This window comes from Brienomyrus brachyistius, chromosome 20 (genome assembly GCF_023856365.1).
Source record: "Brienomyrus brachyistius isolate T26 chromosome 20, BBRACH_0.4, whole genome shotgun sequence".
Lineage (NCBI taxonomy): Eukaryota > Metazoa > Chordata > Actinopteri > Osteoglossiformes > Mormyridae > Brienomyrus > Brienomyrus brachyistius.
The window spans coordinates 15,922,499-15,947,109 of record NC_064552.1 but is presented as its reverse complement, the minus strand read 5'-3'; the positions used below and the strand labels follow the sequence as shown (position 1 = coordinate 15,947,109).

At 44.8% G+C, this 24,611-nt stretch overlaps 1 protein-coding gene across 6 annotated transcripts in view; it reads left to right on the top strand.

The window, feature by feature from the left end:
* The window catches only part of LOC125715397 (echinoderm microtubule-associated protein-like 6), a 60,451-nt gene extending 37,196 nt beyond the window's left edge, over positions 1-23,255 (top strand). For 2 of the 6 annotated variants that reach the window (XM_048986821.1, XM_048986824.1), the window contains 23 exons: positions 154-281; positions 871-1,009; positions 2,442-2,594; positions 4,546-4,677; positions 8,786-8,874; positions 9,215-9,382; positions 10,151-10,352; positions 10,426-10,552; positions 12,214-12,292; positions 12,422-12,551; positions 12,663-12,761; positions 13,612-13,632; positions 14,128-14,301; positions 14,669-14,877; positions 15,401-15,558; positions 16,042-16,156; positions 17,545-17,733; positions 20,635-20,807; positions 20,880-21,042; positions 21,438-21,541; positions 21,784-21,937; positions 22,035-22,135; positions 22,219-23,255. In XM_048986821.1, the coding sequence (XP_048842778.1) occupies positions 154-281; positions 871-1,009; positions 2,442-2,594; positions 4,546-4,677; positions 8,786-8,874; positions 9,215-9,382; positions 10,151-10,352; positions 10,426-10,552; positions 12,214-12,292; positions 12,422-12,551; positions 12,663-12,761; positions 13,612-13,632; positions 14,128-14,301; positions 14,669-14,877; positions 15,401-15,558; positions 16,042-16,156; positions 17,545-17,733; positions 20,635-20,807; positions 20,880-21,042; positions 21,438-21,541; positions 21,784-21,937; positions 22,035-22,135; positions 22,219-22,243 (3,032 nt within the window). In that variant the 3' untranslated portion in view covers positions 22,244-23,255. Of the gene's footprint in view, positions 1-153; positions 282-870; positions 1,010-2,441; positions 2,595-4,545; positions 4,678-5,028; positions 7,500-8,785; positions 8,875-9,214; positions 9,383-10,150; positions 10,353-10,425; positions 10,553-10,924; positions 11,217-12,213; positions 12,293-12,421; positions 12,552-12,662; positions 12,762-13,611; positions 13,633-14,127; positions 14,302-14,668; positions 14,878-15,400; positions 15,559-16,041; positions 16,157-17,544; positions 17,734-20,634; positions 20,808-20,879; positions 21,043-21,437; positions 21,542-21,783; positions 21,938-22,034; positions 22,136-22,218 lie in introns of those variants that run through there. The other 4 variants (XM_048986823.1, XM_048986822.1, XM_048986825.1 and 1 more) reach the window with 4 other exon arrangements.
* The last annotated feature ends 1,356 nt before the right edge of the window (positions 23,256-24,611 follow it).

Here is a 24,611-nt window from a genome sequence, read left to right as displayed (position 1 = left end):
ACAATGAACACTGAGTGACTTCTGAGTTTTGAACTAAGCCGTTACATTTTCTGCTGCCATATATATATAGTATATATAGCAACATATAGTGTACTGTCACCAGAGGGGTAATTAGCTCTGAAATGACTGGTTGGCTTCTTTCTGTGTCCTCAGGGCTGCTGCTGGAGGATAACCCCTCTATCCGTGCCATTACTGCAGGGCGGGGCCATATCCTGGTGGGAACCAAGAATGGAGAGATACTGGAAATCGACAAAAGTGGCCCCATGACTCTACTTGTTCAAGTGTGTGTTCGTGATTGTAGATTGATAGCCAAGACGGTCCCTCTGCCTCATTCGATTATTGTCTGATTAACTATGGACACAACAATTTAATTCACGGAGAACCAACTATTAATGTTAAAAGTTAAACAAAATAGTAATGTCAGCTTGCATGTTCATGCCCCTCACTCCAGCTTTATGTGTGGAGTTGCCACTTGTCCCATATTTTCTTATCCAGACCAATGTACAATTTAATTCAGATTGGGGAATCGATCCCCATGAAGGTCCCCTAGGGAGGGGTGTGGGGGATCGTCTCTAATTGCTTCTGATTCAACGCGGAAGCCTTACCTGCAACCATCCTTCAGGTCCAGCTTCCAGAATCAACACCTCTTGCTGCATACACAGCACTTCCGTATTCACAGTTCACTTGATAACCATAACAAGTGGATATTTTTGATATCAATATTTGATATTCGATACAGTCCACTGATGCAGGTTATACAAATGACCTCACACTATTCACTTATGTCCTGCCTCATCTGTAAGATGTGTGCCCAACACACCTTTAATTTACTCAATCTTTAATTTTCTGATCATGTGACTGTCTGTCCAGGGTCACATGGAAGGGGAGGTGTGGGGCCTGGCCGCCCACCCTCTCCTCCCCCTGTGTGCCACCGTGAGTGACGACAGGACGCTGCGCATCTGGGAGCTGTCTAACCACCGCATGGTGGCAGTGCGTAAGCTGAAAAAAGGTAAGCATGATCTGGCCTGTAACTGGCAACCGGGGAAAGTCAGCTTGTAAGGAAATGTGGGCCGAGGTATAGCTGGGAGGCTATATGTGAGAAGCTGTCATTTTCACCCGGGGTCAGCCAGCTCTGTACTTTTTACTTAGTGTGGCGTTTTTCATGACGTTCCAGTTTGGTTTTATTACCTTATTGACTATAAAATGCAAAGATACCTTTTTAAGATACCTTTAAACATTATATATTATTATACCATATACATTAAACATAAGAACATAAGAAATTTTAAAATGAGAGGAGGCCATTCAGCCCGTCAGAGCACACAGTGAGACAAAATAACATCATCCAAGGACCAAAGGTGCAACATACAACACAACAGGACAACAGCACAGTCAGAGAGATCGATGGATTATGGGCGTTTACATATTCATATACCTAAAACATAAGATGCAATTATCTAAAAAGACTTTTAAGAGGGGAGAACAGGGAGGCTATAACAATACAATATACAACATTATACAACAGTGGATGGAAGTAGGGCTGGGCGATATATCGAGTTTTTACGATATATCGATATATTTTCATACAAGATATATGATGAGACAATATCATTTATATCTATATAGTTTTTGCTTTAAAATTATATTCATAGCGCCGCCACTTCGCTTATTTCTCCTCACTGTCTGTCTCCTACAAAACTGCGCCCTGCCCCGCCCCTCTCTGAACACATCCCACCCCTGTATTTACCCGCCTGGTTGGTAAAGTAATATATCACGGTGTTCTAACATTTCATCCTACCCTATGGAAACGTCCTACCTTTGGGTACTGAGCATGTGCACAATGAAATCAAGCCCATTTTCTCATGCTTGAAGAACCGCCCATGGATCTATAGGTAGTCCTTGCATTGGAGTTATGGCTTATTTCTGTGTTTTCAATATTCATACATTTTAAATATTTTATTAAATACATTGATCACACATTACTGTCAGCATCACGCTGATTTACTATTCTGTATGTCAAAATATGTGACATATTTTAACACTTAATCTTATAAGGTATTTCAGACTTGCAATGCCTGCTTGTGCTTTTTAGACAAGATACGTATTTATTTTTTGGATTATCTGCTTTCGATTTCAGCCCATAAAAACGACAATAACATTTTCGGTAATGTAGCACTGATCGATAGCTATATCTGTCGAAAGATATATCTGTGGAACCTGCTATTTGTTATTACTTTATGGGAAAACAATATTGAGATATATATCATATATCACGGTTCAGCTAAAAATATCGAGATATGATTTTTGGTCCATATCGCCCCACCCTAACTTGCAGTATATATCAAGGTACTATATTTATGTTGACGTATGGTTGTGTGTGTATAGTGTGTGTGTTGATTTACAGTATGACGTGTGTATGTATGTGTGTGTATGTTTTCCAGGAGGAAGGTGCTGTGCCTATTCCCCAGAAGGCAAAGTTTTAGCAGTGGGCCTTAACGATGGCAGTTTCCTAGTGGTGAACGCCGACACCCTGGAGGACATGGTCTCGTTCCACCACAGACGGGAGATGATCTCCGATATCAGGTTCTCAGAAGGTACCCGTCATCCTGCTTTCATGACAAAAACATATCTCAATCTGACTGAGATTCTGTAGTTAAGCATTTCATGATAGAAAATGGCCTGAAAACAGGTGAGAGGGGTGTTTTAAAGGTAAAGAATGCTGTAAGCTCTAGATAAAATGTGTGTCATCATCATTCCCATTAAGCTGTTGTTACTACTGGAGGTGTAACACTGCATCGACTTATATTGACGTATCAATTCAATGGCAAACGATCAAATGCATCGACGTGACCGCACAAATGTCAATGCAAGCGTTTTTTTGTCTCACCGGTTCCAGTATTGTTTTCATGATCCACTCCGACGTATACATGGTCCACACCAGCGGTGCCCAATGCGTCGATCGCGATCTACTGGTCAATCGCAAAGGTAGAGTGGGTAGATCGCATGGAATAAAAAATAGAGGATGGATGACGCATTCAATCACGCCAGCTGCTGCAAATCTCTTGCAAGCTACTAAGTCCCCTATTTAGCCTCCAATTTATTTCTACTAAACTTAAGAAAGGGTATAAAAATGAATGGGGTAGCTGGACCAAGTAAGAAGCCAAAAACCTACCATTTCCATACCGAATGGGTTTTTTTTCACCATGTCATATTCGAAGTGCGTTTGCTTCATCTGTCAGCTTACCATTGCTATTCCGAAGACGGGAAATGTGGAGCGGCATTTTCGGACTGTTCATAAAAACTATGACATTAACTTCCCTCCGAAAACCGAGCTGAGAAACAGGAAGGTGAAGGAACTAAAATCCCAGTTCAATTCAAAAATACTTCATTTATCCCAAAGGGAAATTAATAATATCCATCCATCCATCCATTTTCCAAACCGCTTATCCTACGGGGTCGTGGGGGGTCCGGAGCCTATCCCGGAATCAATGGGCACGAGGCAGGAAACAACCCAGGATGGGGGGCCAGCCCATCGCAGGGCACACTCACACACCATGCACTCACACATGCACACCTACGGGCAATTTAGTAACTCCAATTAGCCTCAGCATGTTTATGGACTGTGGGGGGAAACCGGAGTACCCGGAGGAAATCCCACGACGACCTGAAGAGAACATGCAAACTCCACACACATGTGACCCAGGCGGAGACTCGAACCCGGGTCCCGGAGGTGTGAGGCAACAGTGCTAACCACTGTACCACCATGCCGCCCCATTAATAATATTAATAGTAATAATAATAAATAATATTAATAAAATTAAAGAATACTCAATATTTTTATACATAAATATATGTTTTGCATTTTTATTGTAGGTAGATCATTCTGACTTGGTCATTTATAAGTAGCTGGCAAGCTAGCGTACATTCAGAAGGTGTGTTTAGTACGGCAGGTGACATAGGACACTACGCTCAGAGCACACGATCTCCTGAACACGTTGACCAATTCATTTTTCTTGAAAAAAAAACCTCTCAAAGAAGATTACTCACATACTTATTTCACCGCAGAAGTCAGTCATGTTACTCTTCCTCGTTCTACATGTCTGTCCATATCAGTGTTTTTTATTTTTACCTTATTGCACTTTATTTTGCTTGTTTTATGGGACATACTTGACAACACTAGATTTTGTGTACAGTTCCCAATTAAATATTATAAAATGCTAATTATATTTGCATATATATATATATATATATATATATATATATATATATATATATATATTTTTTTTTTTTTTTAATTCATTGAAATGTAAAGGATTGTGTGAAATTTTATCATTTTGACTACTAACTGCAGTATTGAACCGAATTGAATCGTATCGTATCGTGGGAATTTCTGAGGTATAAAAAAATCGAACCGTTGGCTTAAGGAATCGATATTGTATTGTATCGCGAGGAAAGCTGTGATTTACACCCCTAATTACTACAGTACATGTAACATCAGCGATGATCACATGTTTGTGATCTTTCACTGTCTCTGTGTTGCCTCAGGTTCTGGAAAATACCTTGCGGTGGCTTCCCATGACTCCTTTGTGGATATCTACAATGTTCTGACCAGCAAGAGAGTGGGCATCTGCAAAGGGGCCTCCAGCTACATTCGCCATATTGACTGGGACGTCCGCGGTAGGACTTCCCCTCCACTTGTGACTGTTCTTGATGGTTAAGTAGCAGCTTGAGGTGAATCTGTGCTTTGTGGTTTAGGGATTTATGCAGACCTTTGCTGGCACAACCAGACATACATGCTACATGTCACTTGTAGCCTAGCAACAAAGCTTGTTCACTATGGGTATAAATCATAAGCTTTGTCGGTTTCAATTTAGCAAGGCAGCAATTCGATAATATGGCAGTATGTGAAACGTTACGCCGATACAGTTCAATTCAATAATACATGACCAACAGTGAAACAAGCTGTCATTTATTTGAATTCAAAGAAACTTTTTTAACAAAGAAATTGTTGCCCTTTCCACATTGCAGAGGTTAGGGGAGCAAGCTGCCTGTGGTCTGGAAAAAATATGTAAATATTTCTAGTCCCTTTTGGCAAGTGGCAAAAAAAGATACAAGAAACGTGAGATAAAGATCACTGAGGACACGGCAAAATTATCACGAGAGGCTGCCCTAAGATGAGCAAAACAGAAGAAAATAGACTGAAGACCTTTATAGAAACAAGTGCATACGACTCCTAGCTTTATCCCCATATTCAAGATAGGAGTCAACCCAAAAGTTGAAAGAAACATTGTCTTGTACTCATATCATATTTTAACTGCAAAACATTTCTGGATGTATAGCTTACTCTTTGAAAATAAAGGCGTCATGCACCGGCAGAATAAAGGGAGTGAGAGCAAGGGTGACCAAGGGGTAACGGTGTAGGAATTATTTAGCTCAAGTAAATTTTTATATCTCCACCAATATGTACTGAAATTAATTAATTAATATTTAATGATGGTTATTAACTAATTGTTCTGCTTTGGTTCTTCCAAACTCAATGGCGGAATCCCCGTGAGTCTGTTAATGTGAGACTTAAATGGGATTCACTAATAACCAGTATCGCTTAGTAACCTGGGTTAGTAGGCTCGTCTAGCGAGCTGCATCACCAGGTAATGTAAACAACCGGTAGCGAAGCTCCCCTCACGGCCGATGAGAGAGAGTCTCGCGATATTTCAGGCGAGTTTGAGGTTTCAGAGCTTAGTAGGCAGGGACCATTGTGAGCACTCAATGAATGGAGGCTGAAATTGTGTAAAAGACATGCATTTATTCCTAACTAACACTACAACTAACATAAGACAGACATTACACTTAACATAAACAACAAATACGAAATAACAGAATAGAAACAAATGTAATTATGGAAATACAATGACCAGATTTAAATGGGTAACCTTAAAAGGAAAATGCTGTTCTGCAGAGCAAGCACAGTTTGTAGAAACACAACCCCAAAGTCATACAGCAGGTTAACAGAACAACTTAGGTTGTTAGAATGAAAGGAAGTTGGTTTACTTGGTTGCAGAGTGGGGGGAGAGTCTTGGCAGTTGGATGCAGAAGTTAATGAGCTAAGGAAATGATGGCACTCAAGAAGGTGCAATGTTTGGGTTGTTGGAGTGGAGCCCCTTTGATTCTTCCTCCTTGTGAAGCCTTAAGGTTAAGGCTTTATCTTGGGGGTCACCGTTCTCTGTTGGGTGGCAGGCTTTCACCTACAGGCTTCGGGATGGCCTCCTTTACTGGACTTCGCGATGGTCTATCGATTTCTTGAGGGCTTCTCGTGGGCCTCTCTCCGCGCTGCTCCTCTCTGCTCTTCTCCTGGGCTGATGTTTTCCCCTTTGTTTTGAGGTGCCAGGTTTTATGGTGCAAAGTTCATGAATGGGGATGACCAGGAATTCGACACCTGAACCAATGGCTGACCATCCAGTTGGCAGGCTTTCGGGGGAGTGTCTGTGGCAGTCCTTTTGGTATTTATGACCGGACTGATTCCCCTTTACTGATGATTTTTATTAAGCTGGTGTAACTTTTGGTTCATACAGTTTCATGATAACCACTGACCAGATTTGGAATGAGGAGTGATTTTCCATCAGCTGGACACCAAACATGCCATACCAGCCTGGAGGTTCACACCTCGTACCATTTGTATTAATTAATTAACAATTTCTTACATGATGTATGTTACTGACTCACATCAGTATATAAAGTATGGTATAGGGTGTTTTGGGTTGCACCTCAACAGATGTTACACTTTGGGTAAATTGTACAGACATTACATTACATATTCACATTCAAACAGCATATCTTACCCTTAAATAGGCATGGCTGTTAGTTTGTGGCAATTCCAATTTAAATTGCACATCTGGGAACAACATATTTTGGTTGGTGTTGCATCTTCTTCCACTCATTTTTGGACCCAAAATATGGTCAACGAAAGCGATTGTAGTAGACTTGGGGAGCTTCTTGTCTGCCCTGTTTGACATCAAGTGCAATGGCGATACCTTGTTCCGACGCAGGATCAGCGAACTCTCGAATCAGTGCTTCGTGCAGCAGCGTTCAATCGGCCTTGAATTGACTGGGCTGTTTCCAGGAAGCTGCGGACCTCCAGGCTAGATGTGATCCTAATGAGATAGACACATTTTCCAGTCTTTGGAGGTGGAAATCAATGTCTTGGAGATAGGCATGAATGTCGTGCCCCCCCTCCCCCCAAGGGTTAGGAATAAATGTGTTGATATTCCAAGGTACTCTATCAACCTCCTTTATGATAACCCAGTGTAGCTGTTGTTTCGGTAGGCCTGCTACACCTCGGGTGTTTTCTATGAGAGAGACCTTAAAGGGGCTTGGTTCCTCAAGGTTTGGTGACAGGCAAGGAGGTACCTCATCCCAATGAGAGGTCCCTTAGGCGTGGTCTGAGTGCCTTGGGTGAGACAGCATTGATGGAGAGGAAGTTGGTGCCATCGATGAATCGTGGGAGGCTCTGAATTCCGACTTCACCTCATATGCTTGTATTAGTTCTTGTCTCATCTGGTCGATCTCTTCTGCATCAGCCTGATGTTTCATTCTGGCATTGCTGAGCTGTTCTTGGGAACTGATCAGTTGGTGATTCAGCTTGGAGATGTATCTCTCTGCCTCAGCCAGATGGTTTTCCAGGGCTTGGATCATTAATCTCTTTGAGCTCTGTGTGGGCTCTGTCCAACAGTGCTTCGGCCCGGTCGAGTCTGGCATGGTGGTTTTCTCTGGTGACTCTAGCTTGCTGTTCCCACTGGTCAGCCTCAGCTCTGAGCTCTTCCAGGGCACATTGAAGCTTTCCACTTGTTTTAGGCGTCTCGCTTTCTTCTGTCTCCTATTCCTCATGGGACGGAGACCTTCTTTGTTGGAGTTCTTGCTCCAAGTTCTCAATGCGATGTTGAGCTTGGGCTGTGTGTCGTGTCTCAGCCAGAAGTTGTTGGGTGTCTCTCTCCTGCTGTTTGAGGGCTTGCACCTTTTGCTGGAGACAGGATGTTTCCTCTTCATTAATCTTCAGCCTGGCTAGGAGTTTGTGTGCAAGGGAGCTGAATACTTTTGTTAGCCTTTTACTCCCGCATTTCTGAGTGGGTGGCATGGCCAAAAGTTCGGCAGTGTCATCCTCAAGTTGGTCAGCTGCTTTGGACCGTGTGAGATCAGCATGACTAGGCAGGAAGTCAGAAGTCACATCAGGCCAGGCACCCAAATCTTTCCACTGGTCGAGGGGGCTTTCCCTGTGGGTCATTGTAACTCTGTAACTGGAGGTTGGCTGTAGAAATCTGTTACACTTAGGCTGGGTGTTGCCTAGGTGGGTGGCCTGACACCAAACGCAAGGCAAACAGAATGGCAAGGGATTCAAAACAGGGTAAACCAAGAGGGCAGGACATGAATGACACCAGGGAGCAACCTTAATGGCAGACCGGGGGTAACAGCACTGGAAGACACTTAAATACTTAAACAACTGGTAGTTAACAAGACACAGCTGGAAGTAATTAACACGGGAAGAAACGAGAGGCACAGCAAAGGGGCATCATGCGTGGCTAGTCAGGCTATACTCAGTGCAGCAATGATGAAGATGTGAAATATTGATATGGTAATATATTGTGATTGACATAGTTTGAACTCACTTCCAGTTGATATCCAGTTACATGGTTGGGTTCTTTAACCAAAGCAAGGCCCTTTCTGTGGTTTGAGATGGAAATCTTTGGTTAATGATTATCACTAGTTCAGGGTTGTTGTATTTCCATAAATTCAGGAAAATTGCTGCAAGTTAATTCAGGTGCCAAAGAACTGCTATTCTTCGAAGGCCCCAGAGGAAAAAGACAGACACTCCCATCTCCTGAGGTAAGACCCCCAAGGACTCAAAGATATAGAGTCTGTAATGAAACCTGGATAACTTATGATTAAGGAATATTCAGTAACATTTTACACTTTAAAGCTCTCATCTATAATGCACTATAGATACCTTCATAATACATTACAATGGTCAGTACTAGAACTACGGATGCTTTAAACAGCATACAGAGGGCACCTATAGTGCGTTACTGCTTCATAAAGCATTCATAATGCATAAGAAGCATGACTATACTGTAATTCCTTTTTATATGCTTCATTATAAATATATATAGCCATGTTTATAATGCTCTATCAATGCATTGTATGCTGTGTATGACATTTGCCTCAGATAGAGAAAATCGAATGGGCGACCTGGACCTCCGTGCTGGGGCCCTCATGTGAGGGCATCTGGTCCATTCACTGTGACATCAACGCCACATCCCTCACCAAAGATAAAAAGCTGCTTGCTACCGGCGACGACTTTGGCTTTGTGAAGCTGTTTGCATACCCAGCCAAGGTGTCAGCATTTCTGCGTGCTTCTGGGTCATGGGTGAGGGGGCTGTGATGCTGGCTAATCTGCTGTAACCTCATGGGTGGCAATGAAGTGGCTTTGCTCTCACAGCTGCTTATCGCCTAAAAACTCTCTCTTGCCACAAGGAGGCGCACATAATGAAAAAAAGCACAAATGTGTAACCTGTTCTTTTACTACAAGGAGGCTACCGTGGAAACAGTGGAACTTTTATTAACGTTAAGTGATCTTGGGAGGAACCTAAGCCTAATGCGATATATATCTTTTTGTAAACAAATGAATAAAGTAATAATTTTTGTTATAAAACCAATAAATTTGAAATAATTTTACTGAATTAAGCAATTGCACCAAAAATTTCTTTGAACATCTATGTAATTGTGACTCATTGTAAGAGCACTATTGAGCCCTTCCTTCCTGCTTTTTATTAAAGCAGCGTTTCTCCGACTTCTTCTGTCATGCCCCCATTTGGAAGCAGGTGACCTTTCATCACCTCCCCCATGTTCCCACCCTACCTGTAGAATTTTTTAGATCAGTCATATATATGTCCATGTTTTACTTCATGTTTGTTTCATTGTCTGAAAGAAAACAAAACCCAACGGCACTGTTTGCTATTGCTCCTAATTGGAAAACATATATTCAGCTCTGGTTCCGCTCAGAGCATGTGAGCAGAGCGGAACAGGAGGGGTGCACCACACACTTTGAGAATCACTGTTTTATGGGTCTGTTTTCACTGGTCTGCTGTGACCTTGCTTCCAGGGTCAGTCTGCCAAGTTTAAGAAGTACATAGCTCACAGCGCCCATGTGACCAACGTGCGCTGGTCACATGACAATACCTCACTGCTGACTGTGGGCGGGTCCGACACAGCCCTCATGATCTGGGCCCGGGAGGCTTCTGGGAACTGGGAGAACAAGCCAGTGGACAGCGAGGAGTCGGACGCAGACGCAGAAGAGGATGGGGGTGAGTGTGCCGGCGTGCTGGGGTGCTGCCACTCTGCCGATCTTGGCCTTGGGTCTGACCGCTGTTTCCACAGGGTATGACAGTGATGTGGCCCGCGAGAGAAGCTCCACCTATACCCCCAAGATGTTTGCGGCCAGCGTCCGGGAGATGTGTGGTGCGAAGCCACCCCAGCAGCAACGGGATGTGATACTGGAGGAGAGGTACCTGACTGACACTCAGTGCTCATTGTTATAAAGTGCTTACCGATGATGCGTATGTGGAAACATTCAGTATGAGAACACAATTAGCACAAGCATGTAGTGTCACCTCAGGCACGCACGTGTGTGCCATGCAAGGCCAGTTTAAACATATTATCTTTAATCGATACTTTGTAATACTCCCTAGATTAGTTAGTAATCACAGTATATGTTTATTCATTAAAAATAGTGAATAATAATGTAAGCGGTGCTACCCATTGCGTCTGTGAAACACTTTGGGTGTCTTACTATATAAATGCAACATTCATCCAGGAGCTGAGCCAATTGTTCGGTCATAGCAGCAGTTGCCCCCTATGATTCCTCTTCACTGTTCAGGGTATCACCTGATTCAGCTGTCCAATGGTGAGATTGTTCTGAAACGGGTAGAACAGAGAGGACTACATGCTGGAGATGCAGGGTACACCAAGTCGCAATGAATCTGCGCAAGAACAATGGTGCAGAAACGTGCCAAGGGCCGAGAGTCGTTCTGATTCCAGCTGGGGTCGAATATCCAAGGTCCACGAGGCAAGGTACCATACGGGGCAAGACAAAAAAACCTGAGTCAGAAGCTGATTAATATTTCAGAACAAAACCAGGTGTGGCAAACAATCTAAATTGTCAGGCAAAGTCAAAATCCAAAAACCTGAAAAATAGTCAAACAAAGAAACTAGAATAAACTAGGAACTAGTAACTTAAATGAACAATTTAGCAGCCAGACCCAGGACCAGGCAGGTGTGTGTGTGCATACAGTGTGTGTGTGCGTGTGTGTGTGTGTGTGTGTGTGTGTGTATGTATATATATATATATATATATATATATATATATATATATATATATATAGAGAGAGAGAGAGAGAGAGAGAGAGAGAGAGACTAACCTTATTGAGGCATGAACTTTCCTAATAACTGAATCAAATGAAAAGAACAGCTGTTTAACCAAAGACAGCCAGGCACATAGCCTGCTGCTGGGAAATATAATTCCAAAATCCTAGTTCTTAGCAAAATTTTTATACAGTGTATCTATAGCAGAAGTGATTTCTTTCTTCTTCATTTTATGAAATACTCTGCCCCTCCCCCCACCCCCAGTATAAATTTCTGTTTCTTTTACTGTTGTGTGTTTCATCCCAGTGAAAGTTTAATAAGGCCCTATAACATTAATGAGGGCATAGGTTATATATTACATCTAATTTCTCCTTCCTTCTGTGTTCATCCTTATTTCATTTTCAGTTTACCTAAATTAAATTCTTCAGCAAATACTGCCAAATTTCTGGTGAAGATGAATGTTAGCAGGGCAGAGTTCTCGAGGGTAATGAGTATTTTATCTCATGCACATCTTCAGCGTCCAAAAACCCAGTCCTAGTAAGCTGATACATTCTTTCTGTTACATTAGCTTTGGTTATTTTTCCAGGAAGCACAAATACAAGTGGATGCTGTGTTGAATGGCATCAGTGCCTATTTGTTAAACACTCTCCTATTGCATCATTCGATCTGTACCATGTACAGTATTCCAATATGACGTCATACCTGAACCCCAAGGGGAACAGAGCACACTGGCAGTGGAACATTATAAGGCACCAGTGCAGGGGAGACACCCGATGCTAATTATAATGTATTTTATTGCTGCAGACTTCCTGTCAGCAGAGCCACACCGCTGCCTGATAAACTCCAGAAGAACAATGTTACCAAGAAGAAAAGGCTGGTGGAGGTTTGTGCTGCTGGCATCATCAGCCAGCGTGGTTCTTGGATATTTACAGATGGTTTGGCTATGATTCCCCTGTGCATTATGGGAGCAATCAAACCACCCCATCTAAGGTCCAACACCCTTTTCTTACAGGATCTGGAGCTGGAGCACGTGTTCGGATACAGGGGATTCGACTGCCGAAATAACCTTCACTACCTGAACGACGGCAGTGACATCATCTTCCACATGGCCGCGGTGGCTGTGATACAGAACCTCAGCACAGGTGCTGCCCGCCTGGCCCGCTGGCATCTCCACACCCGAGCATGATGTCCGGCAGGCGGAGATGCTGAGGCTGCTTCTCCCTGGCATCTAACTGCTGTGTTTCCTCTCTCAGCGGCTCAGAGTTTCTACCTGGAGCATACAGACGACATTCTCTGCCTGACTGTGAACCAGCATCCCAAGTTTCAGAACATTATAGCCACGGGACAGATAGGTGAGAACACGCTTAGCGTTGTTTGTTATTAGACCGGGAAACAAAATGTTAACACCAGGGGCATTGGAAGCCATTCTTAAAACCACCGGCAATGCTTATGCATGTGTGTGTCTGATCTTAATTAGACTGTTATGAATATGAACACATTTATTAACAAGATCCTCGTGTTGTAATGGCTTGACTGAATCTATCAGGAAGGATTTCTCTCATCATGCCTTTTTATGTCGCTCACATCATAGACTAAGATAGTCTGATGAGGTCATGTACAAAATTTTTACTTAGTAGAATTTATAAAATGGACTTTTGTGGAGAAGGTTGCAAGTTCACGGATCTGCAAATGCTTTGTCATTGATATTAATATAAAAATAATATTTGGGGAAAATCTTGCTTCAGAACATTATCATGATTTATTGTTTTCTGTAATCATAATACAAAGCCGATTTGAATAGTCTTTTGTTTTCTGTAACTTTCACTCAAACAACCATGACCATAACTATCCTGTGTTGCAGTTTCATGGCAGCTGCATGGCAAAATTAGCACCTAATTTCACTCAGTAATAACTGTGAATCTAAATGTAGCTTCACACGATGAAAGGACTTTCCTTTAGCGTGACTGAACCAAAAGACTCAGGCCGTTGAATCGAGTGTTTATAACATTATAATGTTGTGCTTTTGCAGTCTGCATTGTTACACCAGTACTAGCTTCTGTTAGTTTTATTTGATTTACTTTGCTTGTGCGTTTTGGCATCTTTTTAGTGCTGACGTCACATACCTCAGCATTAAAAACCAAATAACTCATGCCGGCTGTTTTTGTCTTGACGCTCCTTCATACCATCGCTCTCACATCACAGGTGATGTCCCAGAGCCACCAGGTAAGGCACAGCTACGGTCGTCCCATGTCTTTGTTGTCCCCAGATGCCATGTCATATTCATACACAGTCAGTCCCAAAGATACACCCAAGCTTGAGTGAGTGACATTCTGACACCGGAGCAGTAAACCATATAGATTTACATCAAAAATGTGAGTCTGTCAGCTACCTAATGTTCCTTTCCGTGCACCAGCTCTGCCCCAAAATGTTAAAGTATGTCCAAATAAACACTGGTCTAAAGGGTTCCCGTTTCAAATTAGATTTCTTTAGTTGCCAGAGGAGTTAGTGTCACAGCTAACTTCTTAATGTCAAAACTACAGACAGAATCTTTTTTCTAACATTGCTGTTAGCTTTAAGCCCTTCTGTGGTCCACGGGTGATGGTGGTGCTCTGTGATGTACCTGAGTGTGCATTCAAGCAGCATGGTAAGGCTGGACAGGCAGATCAGACGGGCCCCACGCTGTGAGACGCGTGATTTCAGCTGTGCCCTTCTCTGCAGGCACCACCCCATCCATCCACGTGTGGGACGCCACCACCAAGGAGACCCTCTCAATTCTACGCTGTCCCCATGCCAAGGCGGTCGGCTATGTCAGCTTCAGTGCCACGGGGAAGCTGCTGCTGTCCGTGGGGGTGGATCCTGAACACACCATCACGGTGTGGCGGTGGCAGGAAGGTGAGGGTGGGGTTGGGGGGGGGCTGTATCTGGAGTGCATCTTGGTAGGCTGATAATGGCTCTTCGAATGTGGATGTAAAATAACTAGGAATGTGAATGCTATTTACGCTGCTTACACAGGGCCGGCCCAAAGTATAAGCGAACTAAAAGGCTGCTTAGGGCCCAGCAGCCACCAGGGGGCGCCCTCCGCCTGTCAGAATGAGAATGGAGATGACAAATGACAACTCAATCAGATTTTGCTCAGGGCCCTGAAAAGGGTTCAGGCCACCTTGCATAAAACAACAATTAGATTAAACTGGGTTGTTTAATGATAACCATCACATGTACCACATGGTGAGCTGAAATGTGTGTCCTTTGCAAACATTAGGGGCCAGTGTCACCAGCAAAGCTGGCCACGTCGACAGAATCTTTGTGGTGGAGTTCAGGCCTGATTCCGACACGCAGTTTGTGTCCGTGGGGATCCGGCACATCAAGTTCTGGACCTTGGCGGGAGGGTCTCTGATCTACAAGAAGGGCGTCTTCGGCTGCCTGGAGAATGGCAAGATGCAGACCATGCTGTCAGTGGCTTTTGGTGCTGTGAGTATGCGGCCATAGCTGCTTCTCATTCCCCTCTCCTGCGAAGGCCTGTGTTTAGTTTAATCACCCCAATCAACCCAACTCGTCCTTATACAGGCTCCACGCCCCACATACAGTAGGTGTTTGTTCTATTCTTAAGCCTGATGCCAAAGGGGTCTTTCTTTTGTTATCATTCCGCCCCCCCCCCCAAATTTGTGATGTCAGTGTTAACCCCCCGGGATTAAAAAGGTTTGTCTCACTTTATTTGTACCATGTCGTCGTGGGGTTTCCTCTGGGTACCCTGGTTTCCCCCCCACAGTCCAAAGACATGTTGAGGCTAATTGGAGTTACTAAATTGCCCGTAGGAGTGATTGTGCCCTGTGGTGGGCTGGCCCCCCATCCTGGGTTGTGCCCATTGCTTCTGGGTTAGGCTCTGGACCCCCTGCGACCCAGAAGGAGAGGCGGTTTGGAAAATGGATGGAGGGATGTATCAATATGTATTTCCTTTGTTCCATTAATGGCCATTGTTTCCCTCCGTTCACAGAATAACCTCACATTCACGGGTGCCATTAACGGCGACGTGTACGTGTGGCGTGATCACCTGCTGGCGCGGGTTGTGGCCAAGGCCCACACTGGGCCGGTGGTCAGCATGTACACCACACTGAGGGACGGGCTCATCGTCACCGGGGGCAAGGAGAGGCCGTGAGTACCCTCAGTGCTTTGGTAGGAGTCAGGCACAGGCCACGCTCCTTATTCTCAAGCCGAAATATAATAACAATCACGTAAGAAGACGAATCGCCTGTTTTTGGGCAGTGTTCTGTTATATTGGGTGGAGCTCTGGCTACCTTCAGGCCTGTGAGATTGTTTTCTACCCCACCCACTCTCTTTGGGATTTGTGTTTTTCTTCCTATTTGGGTTTGGGTTTTCTCTATATTTCTTCTTACATTCCAGTTTAGTAATATTTGTGTTTCTAAATTACTCATAGTGTTATTGTGTGCCCAGGGTTAGACTGGAATCCCATCCAGAGTACCCCTGGTTTTCATTTCTTCATTGAACATCGATGAGCCAAGAGTTTGTTGTGATGAAATTGATACTGGTTAAGGTTAAGGATTGTGTCTCGTCTCAGGTGACCAGGTTCCCCAGTAATCACTCTGAGTGTCTGTGTGTGTGTGGCGGACATTGTAGTACTAAAGAGGGTGGAGCGGTGAAGCTGTGGGACCAAGAGCTGAAGCGCTGCAGAGCCTTCCAGCTGGAGACGGGCCAGCCGGTGGAGAACGTGAGGTCTGTGTGCCGGGGGAAGGTGAGGAGCCGCAGTGACGAGCTGTGATTCCTGTTCACTGCCAAGGTGTTCCTGGGCCACCCGAGTAAGAGAATCTCTCTGGTCTCCAGTTGGACATGCCTGAAGCACCTCCCTGGGGAGGCATCCTAGATAGATGCCTGAACCATCTCAGCTGGCTCCTTTTAATGAGAAGGAGCAGCGGTTTTAATTTGAGCTCCTCCAGGATCAGAAAGAAAGGAAACAACCATGCTTATGCGGTTTTATCATCAATACAGTAATAGTATAGGTGACATGGACGACACATTTGAATCTCAGGATGATCAGTCCACACAAGATCAGAATCAATCCACACCTCAATCACCTCATGTGTTTGTCTGCGGGGGGGAGTTGGAGGGACGCCACCAAACTGTGGATAGTGGTGCTGAGCAATTGCGACTTCCCAATTCATTACAGTGACAGGGGGACACTCAATACATCACTTTAATTCTATCCTGCAGGTACGTGGACGACGCGGCCAGTTACGGGGCCACCGGGGGGGTCATCTTATTACACCAGTGGTCCACAGCCCAACAGCAGGCCGCAAGCGGCTTCTAGTGGGGTGTGGGACTGTGGCAGGGAAATGCAGTTTGGTCCATTTGCCACCTGGAATATTCCCTAGTTAGCAAAATTTACCACTGGGATAGGGCTGGGTGGTTATAGATGATGTGTGCAGACTTCTTGTTATATAAAATTGACTGCAAATGAGCGGTGAGGTAGTCAGAGAAAAAACACAGCAGCAGACATTAATGCTGGTGTGAAACCAGTGTCATGCCCTACGGCAAACTTTTTTTTTAGTTTGCAGTCCATACAGTTTGTTGCCTTTTTCTTGTTCCAAATCTGTGTTTAGGGCATTTTAAAGAAAACGGAGGTGTGAAATAAAGGAATAATGACCCCAGATGGTGAAATCTACTGGCTGGTCAGACTGTGTATGTAAATCACAGGCATAGTCTAGCCTTTTAAGGAGTTGGGTGATATGATGTGGCAGTGTGCATCTAACCGATGTGGCAATGTTCATCAGAAAGTTGTTTTTTTCTTACATCTGACAATAAGGACAGAGGGTCTTGTGATTTGTTTTTATTCTGATTGTTTTTGTTGTGTAATTCTGTGCGGTGTCCTTGTGTACTTTGCAAGGCGCCTTTAAATACAATGCATTATTATTATTATTATTGGCTCAATTTATCTCTGCACCTAAACGCCTATAATATAATTATTATGTGGAGTCTTGAAAAGTCCTGCTCCTGTTTAAATTGAAGTCATCAATACCACCATGACCCTGGACTGGGTGAATAGGAGTTGGACACATCTTGCCTAAGCATTTTGGTACGTTTTGTCTACATTTTGTTTTTTTTTTATCTTTTCGCCTGAACAAGGGGAAGATACTGGTAGGAACAAAGGATGGAGAGATCATGGAAATTGGAGAGAAGAACGCAGCCTGTAACCTCATGACCAATGGACACACGGAGGGAAGGATATGGGGTCTCGCCGCCCACCCCTCCAAAGACCTGTTCATCTCAGCGAGCGATGACGGGACCATCCGCATCTGGGACCTGGCTGACAAGGTGAGCACTTCTCAAATGTGTACGCTTAACCCTCTGGGGACTAGGGGTAGGGAACACACTTTCACTGACTGGGGCATGGTCACATATTTCATTCAGTATCATAAACTTAATTCATGGCTAATAAATTATTTCTTATATATTTGTTTTGCCGTTAAACTCTTATTAATCTTATTGTACTTTGTAAATATGTCAGATTTATGTGATGTTCGTAATTTGAAATCAAAGTGTAGACATTGCAAAATGCAGCTGGAACATTTGCAGAAACATACAAGTACATAGTAAGCAATGGTGGCAGTTTGTTTTGATCCCAGATATCTGATCACCAAAGCTTTGGCTACTTGAAGATGACTAAATGGTGTAGTTGCTACATTCAGTTGGGTAAATATATAAGAAAAATCGAACTCATGTCACTATTTCTGGCCTCCTTTCATTGAATATGTAGCAACTTTCATATGTATGCATGAGCTATTCACACCTGGCCACATCCCCCCCCCCCTTTTATGGTGCTGATGGGGATGTATCTGGATCGTCGTGTTTCACTGTTGCAGTGTTCATCTAATTACCATGCAAATACGATTTGAATACACGCTAATATACCTATTTATAATGTGAATAGCGATCTTCAGGTGAAAGCGGTACTACACGCCCACGATGCAGGTAAAACAAAGAAAGGTGACATGGTACCTGATATGGGCCCTCCCACTAAGCCCCAAGTGGTTTTTTTTGGGGTTTCTTGATCAGTACCCACTTACAAGGAACCAAAGTGTGACCTCCATCGACCGGCTCTTCCCAGGTGTCGGAGACCTATTGAAAGACAGACTGAAGGGCATTGGTGAGCTTAATGCAATAATCAACCCGGCAATCACTAGCAAGGAGAATGTCTGCCTTTCTCAGATCTGTGCTGTCGGGAAGATGCAATGGACGGCCTGTGATAATCCCAAAAGGGCTCAAAACAGTCTTTTTGTTGGTTGTTGGTCTGATGCTGCAGAAACAATTGGCAGTGCCTGAGGCCATAGAATGGACTGGACAGGATTTATATAGAGCTTTTCTACTCCTACAAGTACTTTACATTTTATGCCTCACATTCACCAATTCATACAGAATTATCAGAAGCTGTCAGAAGCTGCCATGCAAGGTGCCAACCTGCTCACCGGGAGCAATTTGGGGTTCAGTGTCTTGCTCAAGGACACTTTGATGGGGTCAGGAGGAACCAAGGCACGAACCTGCAACCCTCTAGCTGCCGAACGATAGCACTACCTCCTGATGATATTTTGACAGTATGTTTTTGATGACTCTGTCCATCCTCTCCACTTGTTCCAATGACTTTGGATGATGAGGGCAGTGGAATGACCACTCAATGGTCATTCCACTTTTCGGTGACCTTTCGGTAGAGTGATGTAGTCCACTTGGAGATGGAGAAAGGGGCCAGGCAGAGTTGGGCGCCACTGAAGCTGGCATTCCTGGACCTGCATTGTTCTTCTGATAGGTCATACATTGTCTTACCACCTGCTGTGCTTATGGCCGGAACTGTGGGTTCCACCAGTGTTCACAGAATCGATGTATCATTTTCTCCAGACCAAGGTGACCTACTGAATGAATTTGGTACGAATGAATGACGGGGCCACTGTTCTGTGTCTGTCTCCATATCTCCATATATCTCCTTTGTGAAGTTTCACACCTTTTTCCCTCCATGATCATTTTTTGTCAGCAGGACTGTTGCTCTGCATATCCTTGATGTCATCCAGATGTTTGGTCACTGTTTTTATCTGTTCACATTTCACATCAAAGTCTACGTCTGTGTCACCACCTCTCGCGGCCCTTTTAGCAGCTTCATCTGTGAGTGCATTTCCCTGACTTTCCATTGTGTCTGCTTTAGTGTGACCTTTGCACTTCATGACTGTTAGCTCAGCAGGGAGTTGGATCGCGTCAAGTTCACCAATTGTCCATTTTTCACTGGTGTCCCATCTGCGGTTAGGACACATTTTCTCCACCGAGGTCCAAAAGCATGCTAACTGGAGGCGTATCTGGAATCTGTATACACAATGGCTGACTGATTTTCTGCAATTTTGTATGCTTCAATGTGTACTTTTAACTCGGCTTGTTGCGCTCCTGTGCCTTTAGGCGTGCTGCTGCTCGCAGTAATCTGCTTGTCTGTCGTTACTGTCCGTCCAGCACATCTCACACCCTCCTCTATCACTGCTGAACCGTCGGTGTACAACACCAAGTCGGGACTATGCCCCGACTTAACGAGGGAAATCCCTCATCGCACAGGGTGATGTACATTTCATCATCATGGGTTTCCAGTGGACTGTGCATGTGCAGCCCAGATTTTTATGTCTGACAGACATTATGCATGTTGGTGAATGTTGACTGCACACGTGCAAGGAAATTGACTGGGTGTTTCCAATAGGCGGCAGCAGTGACTGTCATATAAAGTGGTCAAGTGCAGGGGGAGAGTCCAGGCTAATTTTGTTGCAAGGTTTTCAAAATGCCATGATATGCCATATTACCGTAATGGTACCCAATCCAGGTAACTACTATGTAAAAGTTGGCCCGTTTCACACACTGCTTGTATTTATGTTGTGTTGTAATACATCTGCCCTTTGCTGATCTGGTGGAGTATCACTGCTGTTAGGCACGTGCTGACCATCTGCGTCCAAGGGCAAACGTAGACAAGAGCCCTTGCGCATGACCATGTGTGGATTGTGAGCACAGATGGAAAAGTAAAGCATGAACTAGGCTTCAGAACAGTTACCCTTGCTCTATAGACCCCTGCCCAGGACCTGTTAAAAGGAGCAAAGATGGGAACTTAGCAGGTGAGGGATTAAACAGGATGATCAGTCCACTGCAGATTAAACAGCACATAGGACTGTTTCACTTCTGTTTTTGTCGTTCTCACAGAAACTGCTGAATAAAGTGAGCCTTGGCCACCCAGCCAAGTGTGTGAGCTACAGCCCAGACGGCGAGATGGTGTCTGTCGGCATGAGCAACGGCGAGTTCATTGTCCTCACGGTCAGCTCGCTCACTGTGTGGGGCAAGAAGCGTGACCGCAGCGCCTGTATCCAGGACGTCCAGTGAGCAGGCAGACCGCCAGTCTCCCCGGGGAGGGCACCAGGTGGGTTGCTAAGCTCTCGTGTCGCTCGCAGGTTCAGTCCGGACAGCAAGCTGCTGGCAGTGGGCTCGCTGGAGAACACGGTGGATTTTTACGACTTGACGCTTGGCCCCTCGCTCAGCCGCATCGGCTACTGCAGAGACATCCCCAGCTTTGTCATCCAGATGGACTTCTCTGCTGACGGCAGATACCTCCAGGTTTGTTGTGAGAGTGACACTTTATAAGCACAATCCACCAAGATGGCAGCCGCATATATCCAGACGTGTGTGTTTGTCCCAAAATATAGATTGACAAACGCATATATGTAGTAATGTGTTGGCAGGAATATGACAGATACCTGCAGGGTCACTTAGCATCATGCAGGTACACAGTAATAACAGGTACACTTGTAAACCACTTGTAATGAATAAGAAAAAAATATCCCGATATAATACAAACACAGCACACGACGGATTATGAGGTAGGCTAGAGCATGACCACAGCTGGACCTCCATGAAACAGTATGACAGAGTTTTACTGTCAGGGTTCTTTGATAGTCACCTTTAACTGATTGTACTGTTTGTGACTGCAGCCATTGTGCCTGTCTCTGTAGGTGTCCACAGGGTGCTACAAGCGTCAGGTACATGAGGTTCCCACAGGGAAAGTGGTATCAGAGCAGTCTGTTACAGACAAAATCACGTGGGCCACCTGGACCAGGTAAATGAGCCGGATCCCTTGTGCAGCTAACAGTCTGGAGCGAGCAAAGCTCTCCCTGTCCAGTTTGGCTGTGTTTGGGAAAGTGGGCTCTGTGTGACCGTTCCTCATGAAACATCCCATTTAGTTTGTTCTCTTAACATGTTTTATGCAGTTTTAATGCTCCGCTCAGTCTTAGGTAAAAAAAAACTCCTGTTGTGCCCGAAAGCCCTTTTGTCTTGACTTGACTTGACTGGACTCTGCAGTACCCTAGGAGATGATGTGCTGGGAATCTGGCCACACAATGCGGAAAAGGCCGATGTGATCTGCGCCTCCGTCTCCTGCTCCGGCCTCAACGTGGTCACGGGAGACGACTTCGGCCTCGTCAAGCTGTTTGACTTTCCATGCACTGAGAAGTTTGTAGGTGCCTTCAGCTGGTTTACCCTATGCCATATTTATGCCCAAGTTTGCCACGTGCTGGATTTATATCGGTGTCTGTATTTCCTATTATTTGCAGGCCAAACACAAGCGGTATGTTGGCCACTCAGCCCATGTGACCAATGTTCGTTTCTCCTACGATGACAAATATGTGATAAGCGCTGGGGGTGATGACTGCAGGTATGGGGACTTTTATTATGAAGTTACTGGGGTCTTAAGATGGGCTTCCTATTGAATGATCATGTCTCCTGTCCCTCCCACAGTGTTTTTGTGTGGAAATGCCTGTAGTGACACCCGGCCTTGTGCTACAGCGTCTGTCCCTGGCAGCACAGCGACATCACAGGTGGACACGCTGATGAATACCTCGATTTTACGCAGATGTGCCATGTCGGGCCCCTGATGGGACAGAGGGCTCCCAGTGTCTGCTGCCAGTATAAATCACAAAGTATTTCCCTAGCCAGTAAAAACCTCAAGTTTACGTTTCACTTCACAGAAGGCTGACAGGACCTGTTAAGGGGCAGTGTCTTGGGCAGATAAATTCACCAACCTGCTGTACCAAAACTACTGTTTTCATCAGTAGATAAGTGCCTTTCAAAGTAAAAGTAATTTTTATATGTTTAAAACTCAGTATAAGAAATCATTGTGAGGTGTTTTTTTGGTGCTATCAAATATTAAACTGAGGGCTATAATGAGTTTCATCATAGAGGCATAAAACCTCAGAAGCCTTTTCAGGCGTGTGTACTGTTGTTTTGGGGGTGAAAAGCAATGAATAGCAACCTACAGTCTATGTTAGATGTGTTTCAGTATACGTCAACGGATGTGTAGAAGTACATTTGATTATAAAATTAGATTAAGTAATAATGTGATGCCCAAGTTCCTATCCCTGTATCATATACTTGTGACTAGACAAAAACCAAAAGGATACCGAATTCTGTACCCAAGATAACTATGCATCATAAACTGTCCCTATATCCAGTATTACTAATAATCTGGTGCCCCCTTATGTATGCAGGATGACACCTTCAGTTAGTTATGAATTCTGTCCTTCAGTAACTGTGTAACAAGCATGAAATGAATGGTGAAAGTATTATTTTTTTGTAAAACTGTCCTTTAAATATTTCTTTAAAACGTGTATATATTGATTTATATGGTTCAGACCTTAAATGTTGTTTACATTTTGTGACATTTCAGTGAGGTTCCCTTTATGTGTGTAGGTACGGTGTAGTTATGTTTGATAATGAATGTGTTAATGTGCAGATGTTCAGTGTATCTGGAAGAAATATAAAGATCAAAACACAAATCATGTCATTTTGTCTTACTTTCCATCTAGAAATACATAAGATATTTAAGTAATTTAATTTGAAGAAAAAATAAATGCACCTCCTCAGGTCACAGTGCACCTCCATGGGTCAAAGAATGTCTGCGCTGGTCACTGCGCCTTCCTGGGACACAGTGCACCTCTCTGGGACACAGTGCACCTTCCTGGGACACAGTGCACCTTCCTGGGACACAGTGCACCTCTCTGGGACACAGTGCACCTTCCTGGGACACAGTGCACCTCTCTGGGACACAGTGCACCTTCCTGGGACACAGTGCACCTCTCTGGGACTCAGAATGCCTCCTGGGCTCAGAGTGCATTCTCGTGTTACAAACCACCTCCCTGGAACACAATGCAATCCCAGGTCAAAGAGCGCCTTCCCAGGTTACAGAGCATCTCCCTGGGTCACAGAGCACCTTCCTAGAGCCTAAAGAGCCTCCCCAAGTCACAGAGCGCTTCCGCCAGTGGAAGCGCATTCCCGGATCACAGAGCGCCTTCCTGGGACACTCCACATTCCCAGATCACAGAGCGCCTTCCTGGGACACTCCACATTCCCAGATCACAGAGCGCCTTCCTGGGACACTCCACATTCCCAGATCACAGAGCGCCTTCCTGGGACACTTCACATTCCCAGATCACAGAGCGCCTTCCTCAAACACTCCACATTCCCAGATCACAGAGCGCCTTCCTGGGTCACTGCACATTCCCAGATCACAGAGCGCCTTCCTGGGACACTCCACATTCCCAGATCACAGAACGCCTTCCTGGGACACTGCACATTCCCAGATCACAGAGCGCCTTCCTGGGACACTTCACATTCCCAGATCACAGAGCGCCTTCCTCGAACACTCCACATTCCCAGATCACAGAGAGCCTTCCTGGGTCACTGCACATTCCCAGATCACAGAGCGCCTTCCTGGGACACTCCACATTCCCAGATCACAGAGCGCCTTCCTGGGACACTTCACATTCCCAGATCACAGAGCGCCTTCCTCAAACACTCCACATTCCCAGATCACAGAGCGCCTTCCTGGGTCACTGCACATTCCCAGATCACAGAGCGCCTTCCTGGGACACTCCACATTCCCAGATCACAGAACGCCTTCCTGGGACACTGCACATTCCCAGATCACAGAGCGCCTTCCTGGGACACTTCACATTCCCAGATCACAGAGCGCCTTCCTCGAACACTCCACATTCCCAGATCACAGAGCGCCTTCCTGGGTCACTGCACATTCCCAGATCACAGAGCGCCTTCCTGGGACACTCCACATTCCCAGATCACGGAACGCCTTCCTGGGACACTCCACATTCCCAGATCACAGAGCGCCTTCCTGG